The sequence below is a fragment of the Excalfactoria chinensis genome, chromosome Z, assembly GCF_039878825.1.
Source record: "Excalfactoria chinensis isolate bCotChi1 chromosome Z, bCotChi1.hap2, whole genome shotgun sequence".
NCBI lineage: Eukaryota > Metazoa > Chordata > Aves > Galliformes > Phasianidae > Excalfactoria > Excalfactoria chinensis.
Window position 1 is genome coordinate 40530316 of NC_092857.1, and position 19483 is coordinate 40549798.

The window sequence follows — 19483 nt, forward strand, 5'->3', positions numbered from 1 at the left end:
GTTTCCATCCTAAAAAGAGAAAAATAAAAGCTTCTATCTCACTTACATTTGACTTTTATGCCACAGAGATTTACACACGTGTTGAAAGTGGAATTTTTGTCTACTAGGTCCAGGTGTAAGTGAAGATTTTTAAGTTTCAGATCACACCAAGATGGTACAGGATCTGATTACAAATACTAAGTCCTCATTCCTACCATTACTCTCAGAAAAATCAGTCAGAGGGTGTTATGCTGCACAATCCCCAGTTCTTTCAGGGTTGACCAACGTGAAAAACAAAACAAAAACCTACAAATGTAATTTATTGGACCACTATTTGAGCCTCCTCCTCCCAAGCCCAGTGACAATGAGCATTCATGGTGGCCGTTAATAGAAAAACAAGTTTGTTAGAACTTCTTACAATGAAAGTTTCAGATAAATACAGAATAGAAACATTTCCAAATACTTATCTTTACCTGGGCACAACAGACGGCTATATTAGCAGGGAGCTGGGAAAACTGCTTCAACTCAAATACGTCTCGCATTGCCCACCAGCTCAAGTGATTCTCAGCCTTGCTTGATCCAACCACATTCTGATTTGAGTGCATATACGCCACTTCTTGAACCCCATCTGATACATCAAAAGAAAAAGATCAAAGATTTGGGTTATTCCAAAACTTTCAAGACACGCAGTTACACTCAAGAAAGATACTGCAATTAATTTAATCATTAACAGTTAAGTTTTATTTGGAACTTGTAACTTGTGTTACAATTTCATTCAAAACTAGGTTTCTTGGCTCTGTTGAATTAAGAACAATCATCAGCTTTATCCAGATAGTTCAGTGCTGCTGCTGTCATTTCATTATGGGGCTTTTTTAAATAGAGAAAGGATATATTTCAAAGCATCTATTATTTAATGGCAATATTTGTGCTTGAAGATAAATCACAAATCAGATACAAATCTTCCACGTGGTATTTCAAAGTCATATACATATAAATTTAGGAAAATAAGAAATTCATACCATCCCAGTCCAGACTTTTCATGTTTTACAGTTTAAGTATTTAAATCTGTGAATTCCTAATTAACCTCTCAACTTCACATCTTTCAAAAGATATGTAAACGTTCAAAAACATATTACAGAAAAGCCCAGTTCCTTGGAAGACAGAATAGTTAGGCTAACAGGTAAAAAGAGCAATGGAGACATGTTTAATAAGTTAACAGAGCATTTATTAATGTACTTTTACAAAATAATATATAAAAGGAAGAACTTAAATCTGCAGCAGAGACATGACTATTTAAAATTAAAAAATAAAAAACAAAACACAAACAAACAAACAAAACACAAAGGAACTACTAATTACCTAAATATCTGTCCATTGATCCCACATTTTGATTCTGATGGTCAAACTGAGCTCTACGTGTAGAACTTCTATGCGCAGCATAATCGCTAGTCTTCATTTGCGCAACAAAGCACATCCTATCCTGAACAGGATGGCGCATTTTAGATATGAACTGACTTCTGCAACTCTGTCTTTTACACTTACAGCTTTTTTCGTGGGTATGAATCTTTTCAACCTGTAACTTATCTTCAGAGGGTGAAAATTCATCTATATTATGAGCATCGCTTTCTTTTTCTTTTCTCCAAGGCTTCTTCCTTTGAGGTGGAGATTTTGAGAATTTGCCTAGTGCACTCCTATGCGTATGCCTTTGTTTCCCTTTTACGGAGCTGAATGTTCTTAACTTTTCTGATTCAGAATGACCGGGAATTTCAATATCATCAGACTCATCACTTTCACTGCTTGCACCTTTCAAGCCTCTTGTGCTGTTTTTCATGTTTTTAAAAAACACAGTTTTGCTGAAATTTGATTCAGCTCTAGGCAATTTGGATTCCATATATTCTTCCTTAAGTACAAACTTATCTTTTTCTTTTAGCGAGTCTTCAAAATTTTCAGATGCTGATGTCTGACATTCAGTTTTTTTAGTATGCACTATTTGGTGGTTTGCTGGAAACTGGGTAGGAAAGACGACATCACAGTTTTCTTCAGAACTGCTTTCAGTTTCCATTACTACATCACTTTGCCTTGAAATGCTTAGATCTTCATTTTCTCTGTCCACTTCTTCAGAGTCTGATAAAACAAGACAATCCGCACTATGCATGTCTTGTGTATCAGTTCCACTTGGTGAGTGAGCAGCTCTCTTGTGCTCCAAAGTGTGCACATATTTTTCACATTTCTGAACATCATTACTCTTGCTGCTGATACATGTTCTTATAGTTTGACCATCAGAACCTGAACGATGCAAGTCATTATTACCACTTTTTTTGGTAGCTTCAATTTCTCTCTGCAACAAGTTAGAGAATCCACATTGCACTAAGGAAAGTTGTCTCTTTCCTATCATTGCATTATATGTGCTGCAAGGCTTCTTTCTGACACTTTCCTTCATGGATGATTCCAGAATATCATCATCACTAAAATAATCATGAAAATCAGTTTCTTCTCTTTTTAACTGTGCCTTATGGCTTGAAGGACCTCTAGCTCCTTCACAGTCTGGTTGTTCACACTGGAAAAAAAAAAAAAAAAAAAACACACAAAAAACACTCATTATTTACACCAGGTAGATAGCGGAAAGTTTGGCAGATCAAAGTCTTAAGCAGAACAATAATGAAGATAACAATAAAAATCTATGTTTTCAGACTAGGTACTGACTGCTAAAACAACCTTCATTTTCCCAGTTCACACCAGTGGTTTTTTTGTTGTTGTTTTTTATTTCCCCAGTAAGTTTGAAGACTGATTTCACATTAATGCCGTGTGAAGGCATTCATTAAAAAAATCCCAGAGCACAATGGTAAACCTCTTTATATATGGTTGCTAATATTTTAGGAGAGTTAAAAGTACTTAAGACTCTGCTCTAAAATTACGTGGGGCACACTGTAATTTAACAAAAATTATTTTGAGGTAACCTTAAAACACTGAAAACACAGCTCCAACACTGAGTACTTCTGAGACAAAAATATGACAACATGAAAATGGAAATACCAAACTTATGCGTACACAGAGAGGTTTTACAAATTGAAATAAAAATAACCTTGCTTATGAGGAAATATTTAACATACACTAAAAAAGTTTATGTTTGTCACCAAGACTACTTCAAGGTCATGACCACACATCAACTGCATTCCCCCCTGTACAGTCAACAAACATACAGAGTGGTGTGGTCTATAACAGGAAGGATTCCAATGTGACACTGGAAAAGGATAATTGGAAATAAAAGAAAATGCCCATTGCTGTTGCAGGCTCACAAGAAAACTCAAAGAGGAGTGATCTCCAGAAAGAGATCCTTCCCCAGTGGCAGTCAGCCCTTAAATGGAGTCTAGGAGAGGTGGAGCCAGGCTCCATCCCTTCCAGTCACACAGGTGAATTGCCTTCATCTGTGCTCCCACAGCTGACTCACTGCTTGCCTCTGGTAGTCAATCAGAGGCCCTGATTCAGCAGTTCCCATACACCCCCCTCAATTAAGTAACCAAAAATCTACCAAAACAGTAGGAGCAAGATTCTCAAGTGACTTCCTCATCAAAAGGCTGCTACACTGTATCAGGTTTTAAGACACTACTGAGCAATTACTCAGTCAATAATGTTGCTCTGCAATAGTATCTTAATGAAATCTTTATTAAGAATGATGATACCTAAGTAGTGTAAAGTTCACAGAATACTGTAACGATAGATGTTAATACACAATTCTAAACACAGAAAAGTGGGACATTACTTAATGCTTTACAATTATTAAAACAAAAGGCAGGCAGACAATAAAACATGGCAGCTGCAGTCTCAGACAAAAGCATTACTAGCCTAACAATATACTATAAGCATTTGTCACTGTTAAACTACATAGACTTTCATGCTCTGTATCCCACAAAGATATCTCACATTTTCTGAACTGTTCTGAGGAGGTTCTTCTTTTAGCCAAGTAGTCACTGTCATGACTCCAGCTTCTACTTGTCCTTCCCTCTAAAAGAATAAAAAAATGCATAACTAAAACAGTACCTGTTGAAGATAATGACAGCAAGCCGAACAAAAAACAAATATACGTAATTTTTACTACAGAGGTATAAGTATCAAAATACAATCACCAAACCTCAGAAAAGTTTTTTGCATTTTGTCAATAAATTTTCTGCTGTTTTAACCCAACCCATAACCTGTAGGTCAACTTACATACTGCATAAGTTGCATCTTATGCATACACTGTTTTCACACTTTTTTTCTACAGAAGAACATCTGCTACTATGTTCATACTAGATGCCATATTTTTATTCATATTTTATTTAGATAATTTTTGAGCTAAATATCCCCAAATCACGTTTTCATGTCTTCATATTACTCTTCTGGCTTGTATAGTATGTTTGTACTGCTAATGCACATTATTCATACCCTAGCTTCTCTTCAGCCTCTTCATATGTACTTAACTCTGAAAGTAATGCCTCATTTATTTCCATGGAAGCTATAATAAAAAACACAATAATACTATCTGATAGAGCAGCAAATTCTCATCTACAAAACACTATTTTTCAACATAGGCATCACTATTAGCTATGCATTTTTGCCAACAATGGGCAGGAGTCTGCATGCTATGCTTGCAAAAATCTGCACCAGCAGAGGCTGCTGTTGTTACCACTGCTGAAATGCACCACCCAGCACCTCACTGTGCTGGCATTTTTAGTCTCCAGAAACATTCAGCAAGTGTCAATGAAGGTCAATGGACACCATTTATTCCCCACAGAGGAATTCAGTTACACAACTTTGCTCCATTTCCATGTCAGACATCACCTTTCTGCCAGATTTCCCCTTTGCTGCAATCTGTCACATGACAAAAAATATAATAGACTATTGGTGGGAAGGTTCAACTTCTACTGCCACAACAACATCCACCTCTGATATCATAAGCCAACAAAGTAACATAGGACGCATTACTTTCAGAGCAACTTTGTGATATAGGCAACTGAACAATATAAGGGGAAGGATAGAAAAAAGGCTAGAATAAAATTTCAAGAACAAAGTTTGCTGCAACAAAGATGCAGAATAGACAGAAGCATATATAATACAAATACTTAAACTGAATTTGCACTATATGTAACAGAACTGGGACAGCAGTCTTTTTAAAACATAGAGTCTCAGTTGTACATCTCCTTCCTGTATTTTTTCCTTTAAAAAAAAGCCTTATAAAATATATTTTATTAAGTAGTCTTCACTTAAATATAATTATAACAATACTTTACAATGGGAATTGTAGCTTAAAAGGTCAGTTTAAGCTACTGATGAATGACTTATCCATGCATTAAATTTTTATTGTTTGTTTCATACAGGTAAGATTTTCCTGCATAAATCAGAGAGAAATTAGGAGATCTATTTCATGTTAAGGCGCTACGCAGACAAGCACTGTTTAAGTTTCACCATTCTGCTTTATAAAGCACTTCCATTCAAAATTACAACAAAGTACTTTAAATGGAAATAATATAAAACAAACATTGAAAAGCAAAAGTGAAAGACTTCACACCTCCAGGATGTCTTTAGTAAGACAAGATCCATGAGTCCTAAGTTTGAAAAGGTTATGGACCCCGAAAAGCTCTCCTTGATGCTCCTTTGATCCTTGCACTGCCTCAAAATATCGCTTAGCATTTTCACTTCCAACCACTGCACAGTGAAGTTGCTAAAACAGAGCAACACAAGAGATTTGAGAAGTGTTTATTCCAATAATACATTAGAATGTCCTGCCATCCATGTTATATAAATCCTCAGTTGGAGAAGGTGAAAATTTGTAAGAAAGGATATTTTGTTTTAATTTCCCTGGTAGATGTTGATATACTGTGGTAGAGTATGAACCTGCTTGGTTTTACAGTATAAGAGTAATAAAGATATCTTGAGTCTTTTACCTCACTTTTATCTTATATCAGAAATCTACTACAGAAACTACTAACAACTCTGTATCTTGACTACTTATCTTTCCTCAATACTAAATTCTTACCTTTTCCCCATAAGTCACAGAATCACAGAATGGCCCAGGCTGGAAGAGACCTCGAGGATAATGAATCTCCAACAACCCTGCCACAGGTAGAGCCACCAACCTCCACATTTAATGCTAGACCAGGCTGCCCAGGGCCCCATCCAACCTGGCCCTGAACACCTCCTCCCAGGGACAGGACATCCACAACCTCTCCAGGCAGCCTGTGCCTTACCACTAGTAAGGAACTAGTCTATATGCTTACATAGTAAACACTAAATAAAGCCGCAACATTATTTCTATTGATCCCTGAATATTTTAATTATCATATACTTTTCCAAACTGGCTTGAACACAAGATAATAAAAATCTTCCATGTGAAACAAAAAAAAAGGTAAGTGAATAGTTTGTCAAGTAGAACTCAAGCACTTAAGTCACACAGGTTTTCCTTCATTCCAATAAATGTAAATTTTCATAACCAGTATTCTTGACTTTAAGAAAAAGAATTACACAACTATGGTTTTATGGAACCTGGAACGCTTTTTGTAACTGTCTCTGTGCAGTTGGTAATTCTTGAGTTCAAGTAGCTTCCAGCTCCTGCACTGCACAGGCATTTTTCCAAACAGTGCATCTCTTATATTATGTAGGCTAGTAACTACGCAAATTATATTTTAACTTCAGCTAGGCACAGTTTACATCTGTCCTGAATTACAAAAGGTATTTACAGAAGTTAAAAATATATTATATATAATTTATTTAAATTTCTATATATTAAATTTCAAATGTATTGCCATTTAACTTTCAGCCATATGCAGGTAGGTAAAACAACCAAATGCCACAAATAAAAACTGAAATAGATTAAAAGAAACCCCAAACCTCTTGATTTGAATAGTTTCTGAACTTTACCTGCTTATAAACTTGTCGTAAGTACATCATCTCCTCCACAGTTCCCAAGGATATCAGTCTAAACACTTTAACATCTCTGCACTGTCCAATCCTGTAAGCTCTGCAGAAAAAGTGGATTATTAAAAAAAAAAGGTGGATTATTAAAAAATACTGTTGTGTTGTTTGGTTTTTTTTTTAATCAGTAAAGAACAATGAGAACTTTTATGGTAGTAAAATAAAAACCACCAATCAACAAAACAGGAATACTTTAAATTATTTATGATTAAAAAAATAATTCAATATGCTCTTTTTTCTTTTACTCAACATTTCCATTTTAGATCATGGGTTACTTGCAGCAGCCTGTTCTTTCTTAAAAAGCACTTTGCAATTTACAACATCATAAAAACAACAGGCAATAGAGAATCTAAATAGTGAATTCTGAGGCTTCTAATAGATTATATTCAAAAAACTCATTTTTAAAAATTCATGAGAGGACAAACCATTTCGTGGCTTTGTGATCTTACTCTTGAAAGACAGTCTCTTTCAATAACAATTATTTCTGATCTATGAGTGCACATAAATGTATCCTAGAGATCAGAAAAATCCTGTAAGTAGAATTACATAATTAGATGGAACAACATAACCAAGTTCATTTTTGCTCATAAAAAATATAAATCTACTGAATTTTAAAGGCTGTCAATATTCTTTAACTTTAGCAATTCAAATGTTTGTCCTGAATTCCTAGGGAATATGTTATGGACAGAGCCTGAAAAGAAACATGCAGATTCCTAGAAATATTCCAGAATGGCATAAATTCAGACATGGAAGGGAGTGCTGGTAAAAGACCCACCTCCACAGGGATGAGGAAAAAAAAAAAAAAAAAAAAAGAACAACAACAAATGTTTTTTCTTAAAGGAATCTGGAATTCAAAACATCAATCAAACATCAAACTAGGGTCAAGTGCACTACAATGCACTTGCTTGGAAGAATGTAGAAAAAATGTCATCTGGCTACACATATGCACTTGTTCTTAAGAGATCACAGAAAGTTACAATAACTATATTTTTTTGAACCCACTGTAACAGTAGGTTACTATAAAATGGAAAGTAAGATAAAATTCAGGGTTAAAAACAAGAGTATCAAAGCTAAAAAAATGAACTGGATATTCCTTAGTGTCATGTGGACATTAGATTAAGAAAATCTTAATTGGACAACCAGGTTACATTAAAAAATATATATAAATAAATAAAAAATAATAAAATAAAATAAAATAAAATAAATAAATAAGTAAATAAATAAATAGAGCACAACAGACCAAATTGTGCATTTTGAGAACATACCTGTCAATAGCTTGAAGATCATTTGCTGGGTTCCACGTTGGATCAAACAGTATAACAACATTGGCACCAACAAAATTAAGACCCAAACCACCAGCCCTAGTAAAATAAAAAATAAAGAAACAAAAAACAAGGTTTATTTTAATGTATTACATACATACAGGCATACTCTTCTCTGACATAATATAACAGCACAAAAATAGGGGCATACAGCTTTGTGTTAACTCTGCTTTGACAACTTCGTGTTATGGAGAGATGATAATAAACAAGCACTGCTGTAAAATGCAAACTTCTCACCCAAGCAGCAAGATGACTGTGAACTACATGACTCAGCAAGTCACAACCAACTGCCATTACCTTCACTATAGTAGATAATACTGAAACTTGCAACCATTTTAATGCCAGTTAACATTATAGAAGCATGACATGCAAGTACACTTAAAATTAAGAGATACTTAGGAGTCTGCATTTTGTTTTATTTCCTTTAATCCCAGCACATAATTTTGAAAACCAGACATCTTTCTCTACATTTATGACCATTTTAATGAGTTGCATGCAGAAAAACAGTCTGGTGACAGTTTATTTGTACAGTATTAAAATAACTGTTAAAAACATAGTTGTTCACACAGTTGTATATGAGCAGTACTTCCACAGGTCATTAAAAAGTCATTTAAGAAAATTTGCTACTGCAGTGTGAGAGTTGCAAAGGTACTAGTTACATCATATTCAAATATTCAACCCCTGTGGCATGCTTACAGGTAAAGCCTGCAGGACAGCAAAGAACTGAGCATATGCTTAAATAGAGCTAAGTACTTAATGCCCTTGCTGAATCCAACAAAACTGCTCAATTACTTCATTTGGCATGCACATAGCTGTACCATTTGATAGAAACCATGGTGAAGAAAATACCACAGTTGCAAGACAAGCAAATACTGCAAATTCTTTTATACTGGTTCAATCAGTATTAAAAAATCACATTCCTGTAAAAAGACAAAAGCTCTTCTACAACTACATGCTAAATATTATTTAACTTCTACAACAACTCTTTACACTGTCATATGTGGCACTAATTTCATAAGTGCTATTTTCTCAGTGACATATGGCAAAACTGAGTAAGCCAACTCAATTTAATTGATTGAGCAACTGTTTTTAATAGATTATTTTATATTCTACATATTTAAAGCAGTGGGAGAGGTAAGGTTTACAAGGAAGTGAATGAGCAGAGACAGAAACCAAGACAGAATAGAGCCCAACCATCTCCTGGCTTTTATGGAATCTGTTTTTTTAATGTAAATGCAGTTGTGGCTTATCCCTACCAGCTGTGGTTTGGTGTAGTGTTCATAAAATCTGGAAAGAGGATATAGAAACCTGACAGTATAAATGGAGGATTCTGGAGAACTAGCATTCATGGTTTTAAATGCTGAATAAAAATACTTGTGTTTTTCCAAATAACTTACAGTGTTCTGGAATTTTGGTGCATTTCTTTTTTAGTGAGTGCAGAATTCAGACTCCCATTTACCAAGCAAACTCTGCAGTCAGACTGAAGAATAAGTCACCACAGCTTTCTGAACACTTTCCCAAGGGAAAAAAAAAACAAACAGTATTTGGAGTAAATACTAATTAAATTACAGTGAAAAGTCCTAGCGCAAGTAAAACAGACTCACTACAAAAATAACTAAACAGGATACTTAGTTTTATATAGATTTTATCTTTCAACACTTTTAAGTATGCCACAGAAATTCAATACTCCAAAATACAAAATCCAGAGAGTCTTCTAATGTACAGATGCAGTAATTACTCGCTGTATTCATGGACAAAGAAGAGGAATTCACCAAGGTCTTAGGGAAGCTGATGGCCATAATCTGCAGCTGAATGAGGCTATGAGCAAAGTTGCATGACCAGCACCACAAATCTCCTCATAACCCTACCTGTACACTACAGAGGGTATCCAAAGACAGTTGTAAGATGTGTTTGCAGTGTTTTTTAAGATCATGCCTGACTTCTACTTAAATGGGGTTAGTGTGGACCTTTCTACATAACTCCCAACACACATGCTTTCATCAAAGGACAGAAATAACTGTACAGATAAACACATGATTGCATGTTTCATGAAGTTCCATTCCCCGGGCAGGAAGACTTAAGTTTCTCTTGGTTCTCTTTATACATTTGCCTGGTAACAGACTTCACATAAGATGAAATATGGAGGTAACAAGAATAAAAAATCAATGAATAATAAAATCAAATATCTGTGATCATAGTTCCATTAATTTTAGATGAACATATTGCTTGGTGTCAAAGAGAAATTCTTATCTACCATAAAATTATAAGTAAATTTGATGGGTAAAAACATTTCTATCAGAAGATCTATTGCATGAAGTATTTTTACAGGCCAAAAATAAATGGGAAGAGAGAGACAGACAGACCAAGTCTTTGTCAGCATGCCCTCATGGCTGGCCTCCCAGAAAAGATGAGAGAGCCCTTCCCCATCACCTGGAATTGGAAATCATGTGGTACATCTCAGTGGATCTTCCTCTTGGAGAGTCAGAACTATGAGATTGCTAGTCTCACGAAGTACAGCTCTGCAGTGTGCTGTGCCTCTGCACCCAATAGCCTGTTGCACGATGTCATGAAATCAAATAATGATAAAATCAGGACAGTCTCACTACCACGGAGTGAAATTTCCCTACAGTACTCAGTATAGTGCTCTGCTATACACTTCTAGTAGAACAATAATGACACTGCATCAATGTTTTAGTCATTGCTGGGCAGCACTGGCACAGCCTCAAGACTATCACAGCAACCCTCCCACCCCACAAAAGCCAGAAGGCTGGGGATGGGCGAGAAAGGGAAAGAGAGCACTGCCAAGGCAGCTGATCTAAACTCACCAAAGGGATATGCCCTTCCTGATGACATGATTAGCAATAAAAAGGTGAAAAGGGAAGGAAAAAAGGAGGGGGTTCTTGTTATGGAAGTATCTTCTCCTCTGAGCAACTGCTATGGGATTCATAATCTAATCCCAAAGATACAGCCCTGTAACACTTGCTGATAGAAAGCAGAGAATAATTGTTTTGTCCCTTTGTTTCCACACAGCATTCGCAGTAGAGAATAACTGTTTTGTCTCTTTGCTTCCACACAGAATTTGCTTTATTTTTTCCCTTCCTTCTTTTCTTTTAATTAAACCATCCTCACCTCAAATAGTTGCTAGGTTTCTTTGGTTTCTTTTTGTTGGCATTTTTTAAACTATCTTTATCTTGACTTGCGATAGATATATATATTTGGCCTACATTAACTTCTCCCCATTCTTGTGAAGGGGGAGGAGTGAGAGTGTAGCACACTGGAGTTTAGACAGCCTTCAATCTGAAGCCACCATATATTTATACTCCCTCATTTTACAAGTACTGTACAATAAAGTGAGACTGTCTACAATAAGGTAAGTCTTTGGTGGAACATGATTTGAGTGTTTCCTAACTCCCACAGGAATGGAAATTCAGAACTGTGATTCAGATGATACGCTTGTTTCAAACCTTAACCAGCAGAGGAGATGGAAAGGGTAGAAGTTGATAGAAATTTAAAATGCCTCAGTTCACAGTAGTGGGTTCATGTTTGCCAATAGACATGAAAACAATTCACTCTCTCAAAAAAGTAATCCCCCACAACATCATGAAGTAAAATGTAGCGCACCCAATTTTCTAGTTGGCAGAAAGGCAGAGGGAAACACAATGATTACAAGTTAAGTTTTCTTACGTTGTAGATACAAGACATATGTTAATTTCTTGAACTCTGTTGAACTCTCTTACAATTCTGATCCTATCTTCTGATTTCGTATTTCCATCAAGTCTTCGGAAATCTAGCCCAGATGCCATACAGTATTGCTCCAGCACATCCAGCAACTGTGTGGAAAAAAAGAAATCAAGTACTTATTGGTATCTTTTCAATTAAATGTAGTAATTGGAGGCATGTTTCTTGAATCTATTTTCTCATAAACAAAGAACTAAAAATGAGATCAAATCTTCTCCATCTCAGTATGAACATGTTTGACTCTCTACTGTTTTGACTTTACAGCACTCTAATGTGATTAACACTGGTCTGCCAGGGTCTCACTCTCTAACCCTGATGGCTCTCCTTAACTCTAAGTGATGTTGAATCAGTTCACCTGAATAGGTTGGTTGGCAATTTAAAACAGTTTCCTACCATGTTAGCAAGTTAAAACCACTTTAGTAAATAAGTAGCAAAGCCAACACAGAGAAACAGACTTGTATGCAAAGCAAGAGTTCATAAGTATGGAGTAAAAGAAACAAGTAACCAGCAGTCCCACTGGTCTTGAACACTTAACTACAGCTTAAATAATCTAAACACCGAAATCTTCCCTCAAGACACAAAATGATTCAGAACTGTCACTCACAATATTCTAATAATTTTTTAAACAGTACTACCATTCACCTAAAGAAATCTACGCTATAGGTTGTTTCACTTCAGGAAACACACTATTCCACAAAAAGAAAATCACAGAACATGTCTCAATCCAGCTCCTATTAAACAGCGTTAAAACTGAACAAACTGGTATGGCACTTTAGTCTCAAGGCTGAGATTTAAAGAAATGTTAGTACTTCACAGTGCTAATGTAACAGTTGTATACTTCTGTCGTAGTCTGCAGTGACACTGCTCTAGGTGAAGACGCATCAAACAAATTTGGTATGAGACATATATATCTAAGTACTATAAAACCTATTAAGAGCTCTACAGAGAAGAGCAGAGTGTTACATCTGTTTTACTACCACCATTTTCATCATGAGATAACAAAAGGCTTCAACATACTTCTGGAGTAACGCTCACTGTTCTTGCCATCATAATTTCCCATAGCACAGAAAGGAAACATGACTGATGGATGCTTATGTCCTTAGTGCTTTACACTTCAGAACTTACTGCTGTGGTCATCTGATAAAAGTCATGAGGAGCTCACCTTTGTGGAAAAGGAGAAGAGAAGAACTTTATCCTTGTTATTTCGGAAGTGATTTAGAAGCTGCTGAAGGACCTGTAAATGAACCACAAAATGCAAATGAAGACATTTCATCTACAGGTCATGCCACACAGAGTCACTCATTTTTACAACATTTAAACATGCTACATTAGCTAACTATTTGCAAAGCCAAGCAGAGGTGTAACATAATGATTTTTTTAAATTAACAAAATGTTTAAGGTAACAGAGATGCTGCATATATTCATTTTTTAGTGGTCTCCACTGAAATCCCACTGCAACAACATAGTTCCTAACAAACAGTTTCTACATCAATAAAATGCTGTTTATCTCATGCTACATCAGAATCAGAGAATCACAGAAAAGTAGAGGCTGGAAGGGACATAGAGAGATCATCAAGTCCAAGCCCCCTGCCAAAGCAGACTCTTTAGAGCAGGTTCCACAGGTTGGTGTCCAGGCAGGTCTTAAACATCCCCAGGGAAGGAAAATCTACAACCTCTCTATCAGTGCTCTGACACCCTTACCATGAAGAAGATCTTACACATATTTGTGTAGAACACCCTATGCTTCTGTTTATGTTCTTTATGTTCCCTTATGCTATCACCATGCACCACTAAACGGGCATGTGGCCTCATCCCTTTGCTTCCAACATCTTAGGGATTTACAGACATTGATCACATTCTCTGTCTTCTTTTCTCAAGGTTGAACAGACCCAGACCACTCAGCCTCTCCTCACAAAAGAGGTGCTCCAGGACCTTTGTCATCTTTGAAGCCCCCTGCTGGACTCCTTCCTCGAGATCCCTGTTTTTCTTCTTAGAATCACAGAATGGCCTTGGTTGAAAAGGACCTCAAAGATCATACAGCTTTAACCTCCCTGCCATGTGCAAGGTCGCCAACCACAAGACCAGAATGCCCAGAGCCACATCCAGCCTGGCCTTGAATGCCTCCAGGGATGGGGGATCCACAGCATCCTTGGGCAACCTGTTCCAGTGTTACACCACCCTCTGTGTGAAAAACTTCCTCCCAATATCATAGTATCATAGTATCATAGTATTGTGCGAGTTGGAAGGGACCTTAGAGATCATCGAGTCCAACTCCCGGGATTCGAGCCCTCTGTGTAGCAGAGCAGCACTTCTACCCCCTGCTCCACAGGGGGGATTCGAACCCGGGCCCCCTGGTGTTGCAGACGGGAATTCTACCGCTGCGCCACCAGGGCACACAATATCCCAATATCTAACCTGAACCTTCCCTGTCTCAGTTTAAAATCATTCCCTGCTGTGCTATCACTATCCACCTTCACAAACAGTTGTATCCCCTCCTGTTTATACAGAATCACAGAATCGTAGAGGTTGGAAGGGACCTCTAGAGTTCATCGAGTCCAACCCCCCTGCCAAAGCAGGCTCCCTACACCACATCGCACAGGTAGGCGTCCAGGCAGGTCTTGAATATCTCCAGAGAAGGAGACTCCACCACCTCCCTGGGCAGCCTGTTCCAGTGCTCCATCACCCTCACCGTAAAGAAGTTCTTGAGCACATTTGTGCAGAACTTCCTATCATAGTATCATAGTATCATAGTATCATAGTATCATAGTATCATAGTATCATAGTATCATAGTATCATAGTATCATAGTATCATAGTATCATAGTATCATAGTATCATAGTATCATAGTATCATAGTATCATAGTATCATAGTATCGTGCGAGTTGGAAGGGACCTTAGAGATCATCGAGTCCAACTCCCGGGATTCGAGCCCTCTAGTGTAGCAGAGCGGCAGTTTTACCCCTTGCACCACAAGGGGGATTCGAACCCGGGCCCTCTGGTGTTGCAAGCGGCGGTTCTAACACCGTGCGCCACCGGGGGCACACAATGCTGAAGTTTCAGCCCATTTCCCCTAGTCCTGTCCCCACGCACTACTGAAAAGAGACCAGCCTCGCCACTATGGCTCCCACACCTCAGGTATTTATAAGCCTGGATCAAATCCCCTCTCAGTCTTCTTTTCTCAAGGCTAAACAGACCCAGTTAACGTAGTCTCTCTTCACTGGGGAGATGATTGTGGTGAATGGTACCATGTCCAGGCGGAGGCTGGTGACTAGCAGTTTCCCCCAGGCGTCTGTCTTGTGACTAGTGTTCTTCAACATCTTCATCAATGACATCGATGATGGGCTTGAGAGCACCCTAAGCAAATTTGCCAATGATACCAAGCTACGTGGTGCAGCTGACACATTAGGAAAAAGAGAGCCATCCAGAGGGATCTGGGCGCAAAGGTGGGCCCGTATCAACCTAATGATGTTCAATATAGTAAAGTGCAAGGTTTTGCACTTGGGTTGGAGTAGTCCTGGGTAAGTGTACACACTGGGAGAAGAACTCCTCAAGAGGAGCCCTGTGGAAGGACTTGGGGGTCCCAATGAATGAAAAGCTGGATATGAGCCAGCAGTGTGCATTTGCAGCCTGGAAGGCCAACAGAATCCTGAGCTGCATCAAAAGAGGGGTGGCCAGGAGGGACAGAGAGGTAATTGTCCTGCTCTAGTCTGTCCCTGTGAGGCCAGATCCGGAGAATCGCATCCAGGCCTAGGGCCTCCAGGACATGAAGTCAGTTGAGCTGTTGGAGTGGGTCCAGAGGAGGACGACTGGAGCACCTCTCCTATGAGAACAGGCCGTGGGAACTGGGCTTGTTCTATTTGGAGAAGAGAAGGCTCAAGGCTGACCTCATTGCAGTCTTCCATCATTTTAAATGAGATTATAAAAAGGAGAAGAATCAATTTTTTACTTGGGTAGATAGTGATAGGATGTGGCGAAATGGTTTTATGCTCAAGGAGGGAAAGATCAGATTGTATGTCAGGGGCAAGTTCTTCACAGAGTGGTGAGGTGCTGGAACAGGCTGCCCAGACAGGCTGTGGATGCTCTGTCCCTGGATGTATGTACTCAAGACCACACTGGATGGGGTCCTGAGCAACCTGGTCTAGCATCAAGTCCAGAGGTTTGTGGCCCTGCCTGTGATTGGAATTTGATGATCCTTTTGGACCCTGCCAACCCAAGCCATTCTATGACTCTAAGCAAACAATGAAGATGACTTACATGAGATAATTATCTAACAAGTAATGTGCAGACCTTTTTCACGTGCACTTTAATAGAAAACAAAGATGATGCTAGCAGAACAACAATCGTGATAATAATAATCACTTTAAAAATGTGGCCTTCCTACAACATTCCTCTGGTCCCAAACAACATTTGTGAATATCCCAGTTCATATAGAGAGAAAACACAGCATGCTTCACTCTGCATAGCGTCTTACCCTCCAGTTATTGTCAGCACAGCAGAATTTCTAAACTTAGTATGTTGTTTGTTTTGTTTTTTTTTTTTAAATTAGCTACATTAGAAAAAGTTTTTCAGTTATTCATCCCATTAGACTCTGAAACTAGACATATTTCCCACAACAAGGAGTTTGAAATGTTTACACTTAACATGCTTATTTCATTTCTTTTTAGACTAACTATTATGTACTTCTGTTGATGCTCCAAGGATTAGAAAAGACATTAAGTCCTTGATACATCTTCACTAGCTACCTGTCACTCAATATTGTGTTAATCTTCATTGTCTGACATTTTTTCCAGGCTGGAGAGCCCCAGCATACCTAGCTGCTTCTGCTCCATATCAGTCGCCACTTCTGTCACCCTTCTTTGAAACTTCTCAAGGTAAACACATGCTTTTTAAGATACAGGACTGGAGCTACCCATGATATTGAATGTGGCACAAGTCATTCAATTCATAACTATTTCCTTGCACTCTCCGGTGAGTTGATGGTTCCATCGAACCCCATGTTATAACTCCAATGATGCATTTTTGTGTGCTCATCACTAAATATGTGAAGTTGGTACTTTAGGGCATGAGTCTTAGCATCATAAATTATCCTTTTCTAGTCTTTGCATGACAGCATCCTGAACCAGCACAGCTTATCTCTGCAGTGGTAATACCACTGTGAACAGAATGATTAAAACAAAAAACCTATTAGGCATGCATTTTCTTACATCCATATACTACAGCATATCTACTAATATTAGCAATATTTATTTTTATCTCTGAAGAATATATTTACCCTCATTTTTCCACTGTACTTCGGATCTGAAATTGTTTCAAAGGCTGCATCTTTGCTTAACTGCATAAAATCTGGAAAACTGGAAAACACCTCATTGCAAACCCGTTTGATATGTGTTTCCTGAAAAAAAAGCAGAATTTTCAAAGGCATTAAAAATCAGAACTACGTGGGGTAATGGTAGGTCATAAAAGGAGTTTAAGAGGCTGAAACAAGTAATCTGTTGAAGTAATTCAAATAGATTACTTATCTATTTTTATTCAGTCAGCATGGAAACATATGGAAACACATTTTCAGTGTGTTTTGGTTTGCCTTTTTTGAAAAGGAGAGGTCAGAGCCTACAACAGAACTGGTCAGTTGTCAGTATCAAGAACCGTTGGCTAGACATTTGCATAACCCAGCAGTTTTATACTAGCATTTCTCTTAACTGCCTGGCATAACTGCATTTCTGGAAATCTTATTCCTACAGTCCAATTGGTATGACAAAAAACAATATGGGAACTGGATTTAAACTACTCAAAAGTCAAATAAAACTTTACTGCTAGAAATGGGTAACTCAGAACTAGAATGCAACCACACATTTTAAGTCTCCTTTTCCAGAAGAGCAGAAAATACCTCATCTGTCACCCAAGAATCACCCGTAAATGCTTTTACAGTAAAAACTGCATATACACACAAAGAACAGTGAAAACATTTGGGTATTTACTGTTTATAACCCCGGAGCCCTAGCAGTAAAACTTCCCAAAAAGCAAAATTCCTTTAATGGTTATTTGCCAGGAAAACAAGATAAATCAAAACCATTCTCTCCCTGTTTTACCAAAACACTTCTCATACTGTTTAGAAAAACTCTGGTTTGAATATAAAATTCTAGAGAAAAAAACATATTGTTTATTATATATTTACACTTAAATTTATGTTTATTATATATTTATTATTTGCACGAAGACCTACCTCTCACTAAAAACTTTCCAGAAATACAAGAAAAATGGCGCTATTAAAAATCACTAAAAATGATCTTTTCCTTAGGCTCTCCATTGTTAAGACAAACTCCATGTTCAGATAGTCATCAACTGAAACTAGAAATACGTTAATATTTCTATCAATTAAATAGGGGCTACATTCTCAATCACTGAACAGAAAAATAATTTTGCAAAACATCTGAATTTCAGTAAGTTAAGACTGAAAGAGAAGCCAGCAGCAATTTTTATTCAAGAGCTTTCAACAATTTTTCCAAGGGTTCACTTTTTATGTACTTCCAAAACTAACCTGCTGTTTGCTAGTGCCGTCCGTCTGCAGCAATGCAACATGATTTGCAACTTTTTGTAGGATTGTCAAATAACTGAGCTGCAGAGACTTAACTGTTTCACCGTGGGAATTCATCTATAAAACAAAACAAACAAAATCAATAATATCCTTAATGGTTACAAAAACAAACATTCCTAAAAAGTAAGAAATACAGTAAAATACTATTTCAAGAAGATGCAGTGCATTAGGAATTTGAATAGTACAAAAATTGATTCCAAGTGATGTATTTCTAACGAAAATGAGGCAAATTCTTCTTCACAACATTATGATTCTACTAATAGAAAACATCTTTCCAAACAAAAAACAAAACCAAAAAAAGCTATGTTCATTGCTTGATAAGCATTTCAGACAGTATGATATACACAAAATTTGTTACGATAGCCGAGAATTCCTTGGTAAGAAAAAAGGCAGCAACTTTACAATTTAAGTAAATGTAAATCCAACTACTGTTGTTTGAATGACTTAGCCTACAGCTGCTATGGCAGAAATTTGTGCAGTTTCATAAAGATCTCAATTAACAACTTTAAACACTGAATAATCAGCAACAGCTATTTTTCTGTTTATAGTTGAGTATATCAATACTCATGTCCTTTCCCTTCTCAAGTAACCAAATTTCACATTCAGCTCCAGAATTAGACTGTCCATAAGAGCAACACAGGTATCTGCAGGTCTGCACAGTGAACAAAACTCAACAGCACCTTTTTTTAGACAAAATGCAATGTTAAACTAAAGCTTACAAAGAACTAAAGCTAGCTTCCATGGCATATTTCAACAGGACAATAGATTGTTTTCGAACACAGATGCATAAGACTAAATAAACTACATTACTTGGGAAACGTAAAAGAAAAAAAAAAAAAAAACAAAACAAAACTGTACACAAGTGTTTAGAAGTAAAAGAAAGGGAAAATATTTAAAAGACATT

General features: G+C 37.2%; 1 protein-coding gene across 5 annotated transcripts in view; it reads right to left on the minus strand.

The window, feature by feature from the left end:
- The window catches only part of ERCC6L2 (ERCC excision repair 6 like 2), a 49073-nt gene that overhangs the window by 16809 nt on the left and 12781 nt on the right, over window positions 1–19483 (minus strand). For 4 of the 5 annotated variants that reach the window (XM_072359341.1, XM_072359342.1, XM_072359343.1 and 1 more), the window contains 10 exons: window positions 18523–18636; window positions 17260–17379; window positions 13150–13221; window positions 11934–12079; window positions 8193–8288; window positions 6874–6973; window positions 5525–5677; window positions 3901–3981; window positions 1339–2536; window positions 453–607 (listed from right to left, as the gene is read on the minus strand). In XM_072359341.1, coding sequence (XP_072215442.1) covers window positions 453–607; window positions 1339–2536; window positions 3901–3981; window positions 5525–5677; window positions 6874–6973; window positions 8193–8288; window positions 11934–12079; window positions 13150–13221; window positions 17260–17379; window positions 18523–18636 — 2235 coding nt within the window. Of the gene's footprint in view, window positions 1–452; window positions 608–1338; window positions 2537–3900; window positions 3982–5518; window positions 5678–6873; window positions 6974–8192; window positions 8289–11933; window positions 12080–13149; window positions 13222–17259; window positions 17380–18522; window positions 18637–19483 lie in introns of those variants that run through there. The other variant, XM_072359346.1, reaches the window with a different exon arrangement.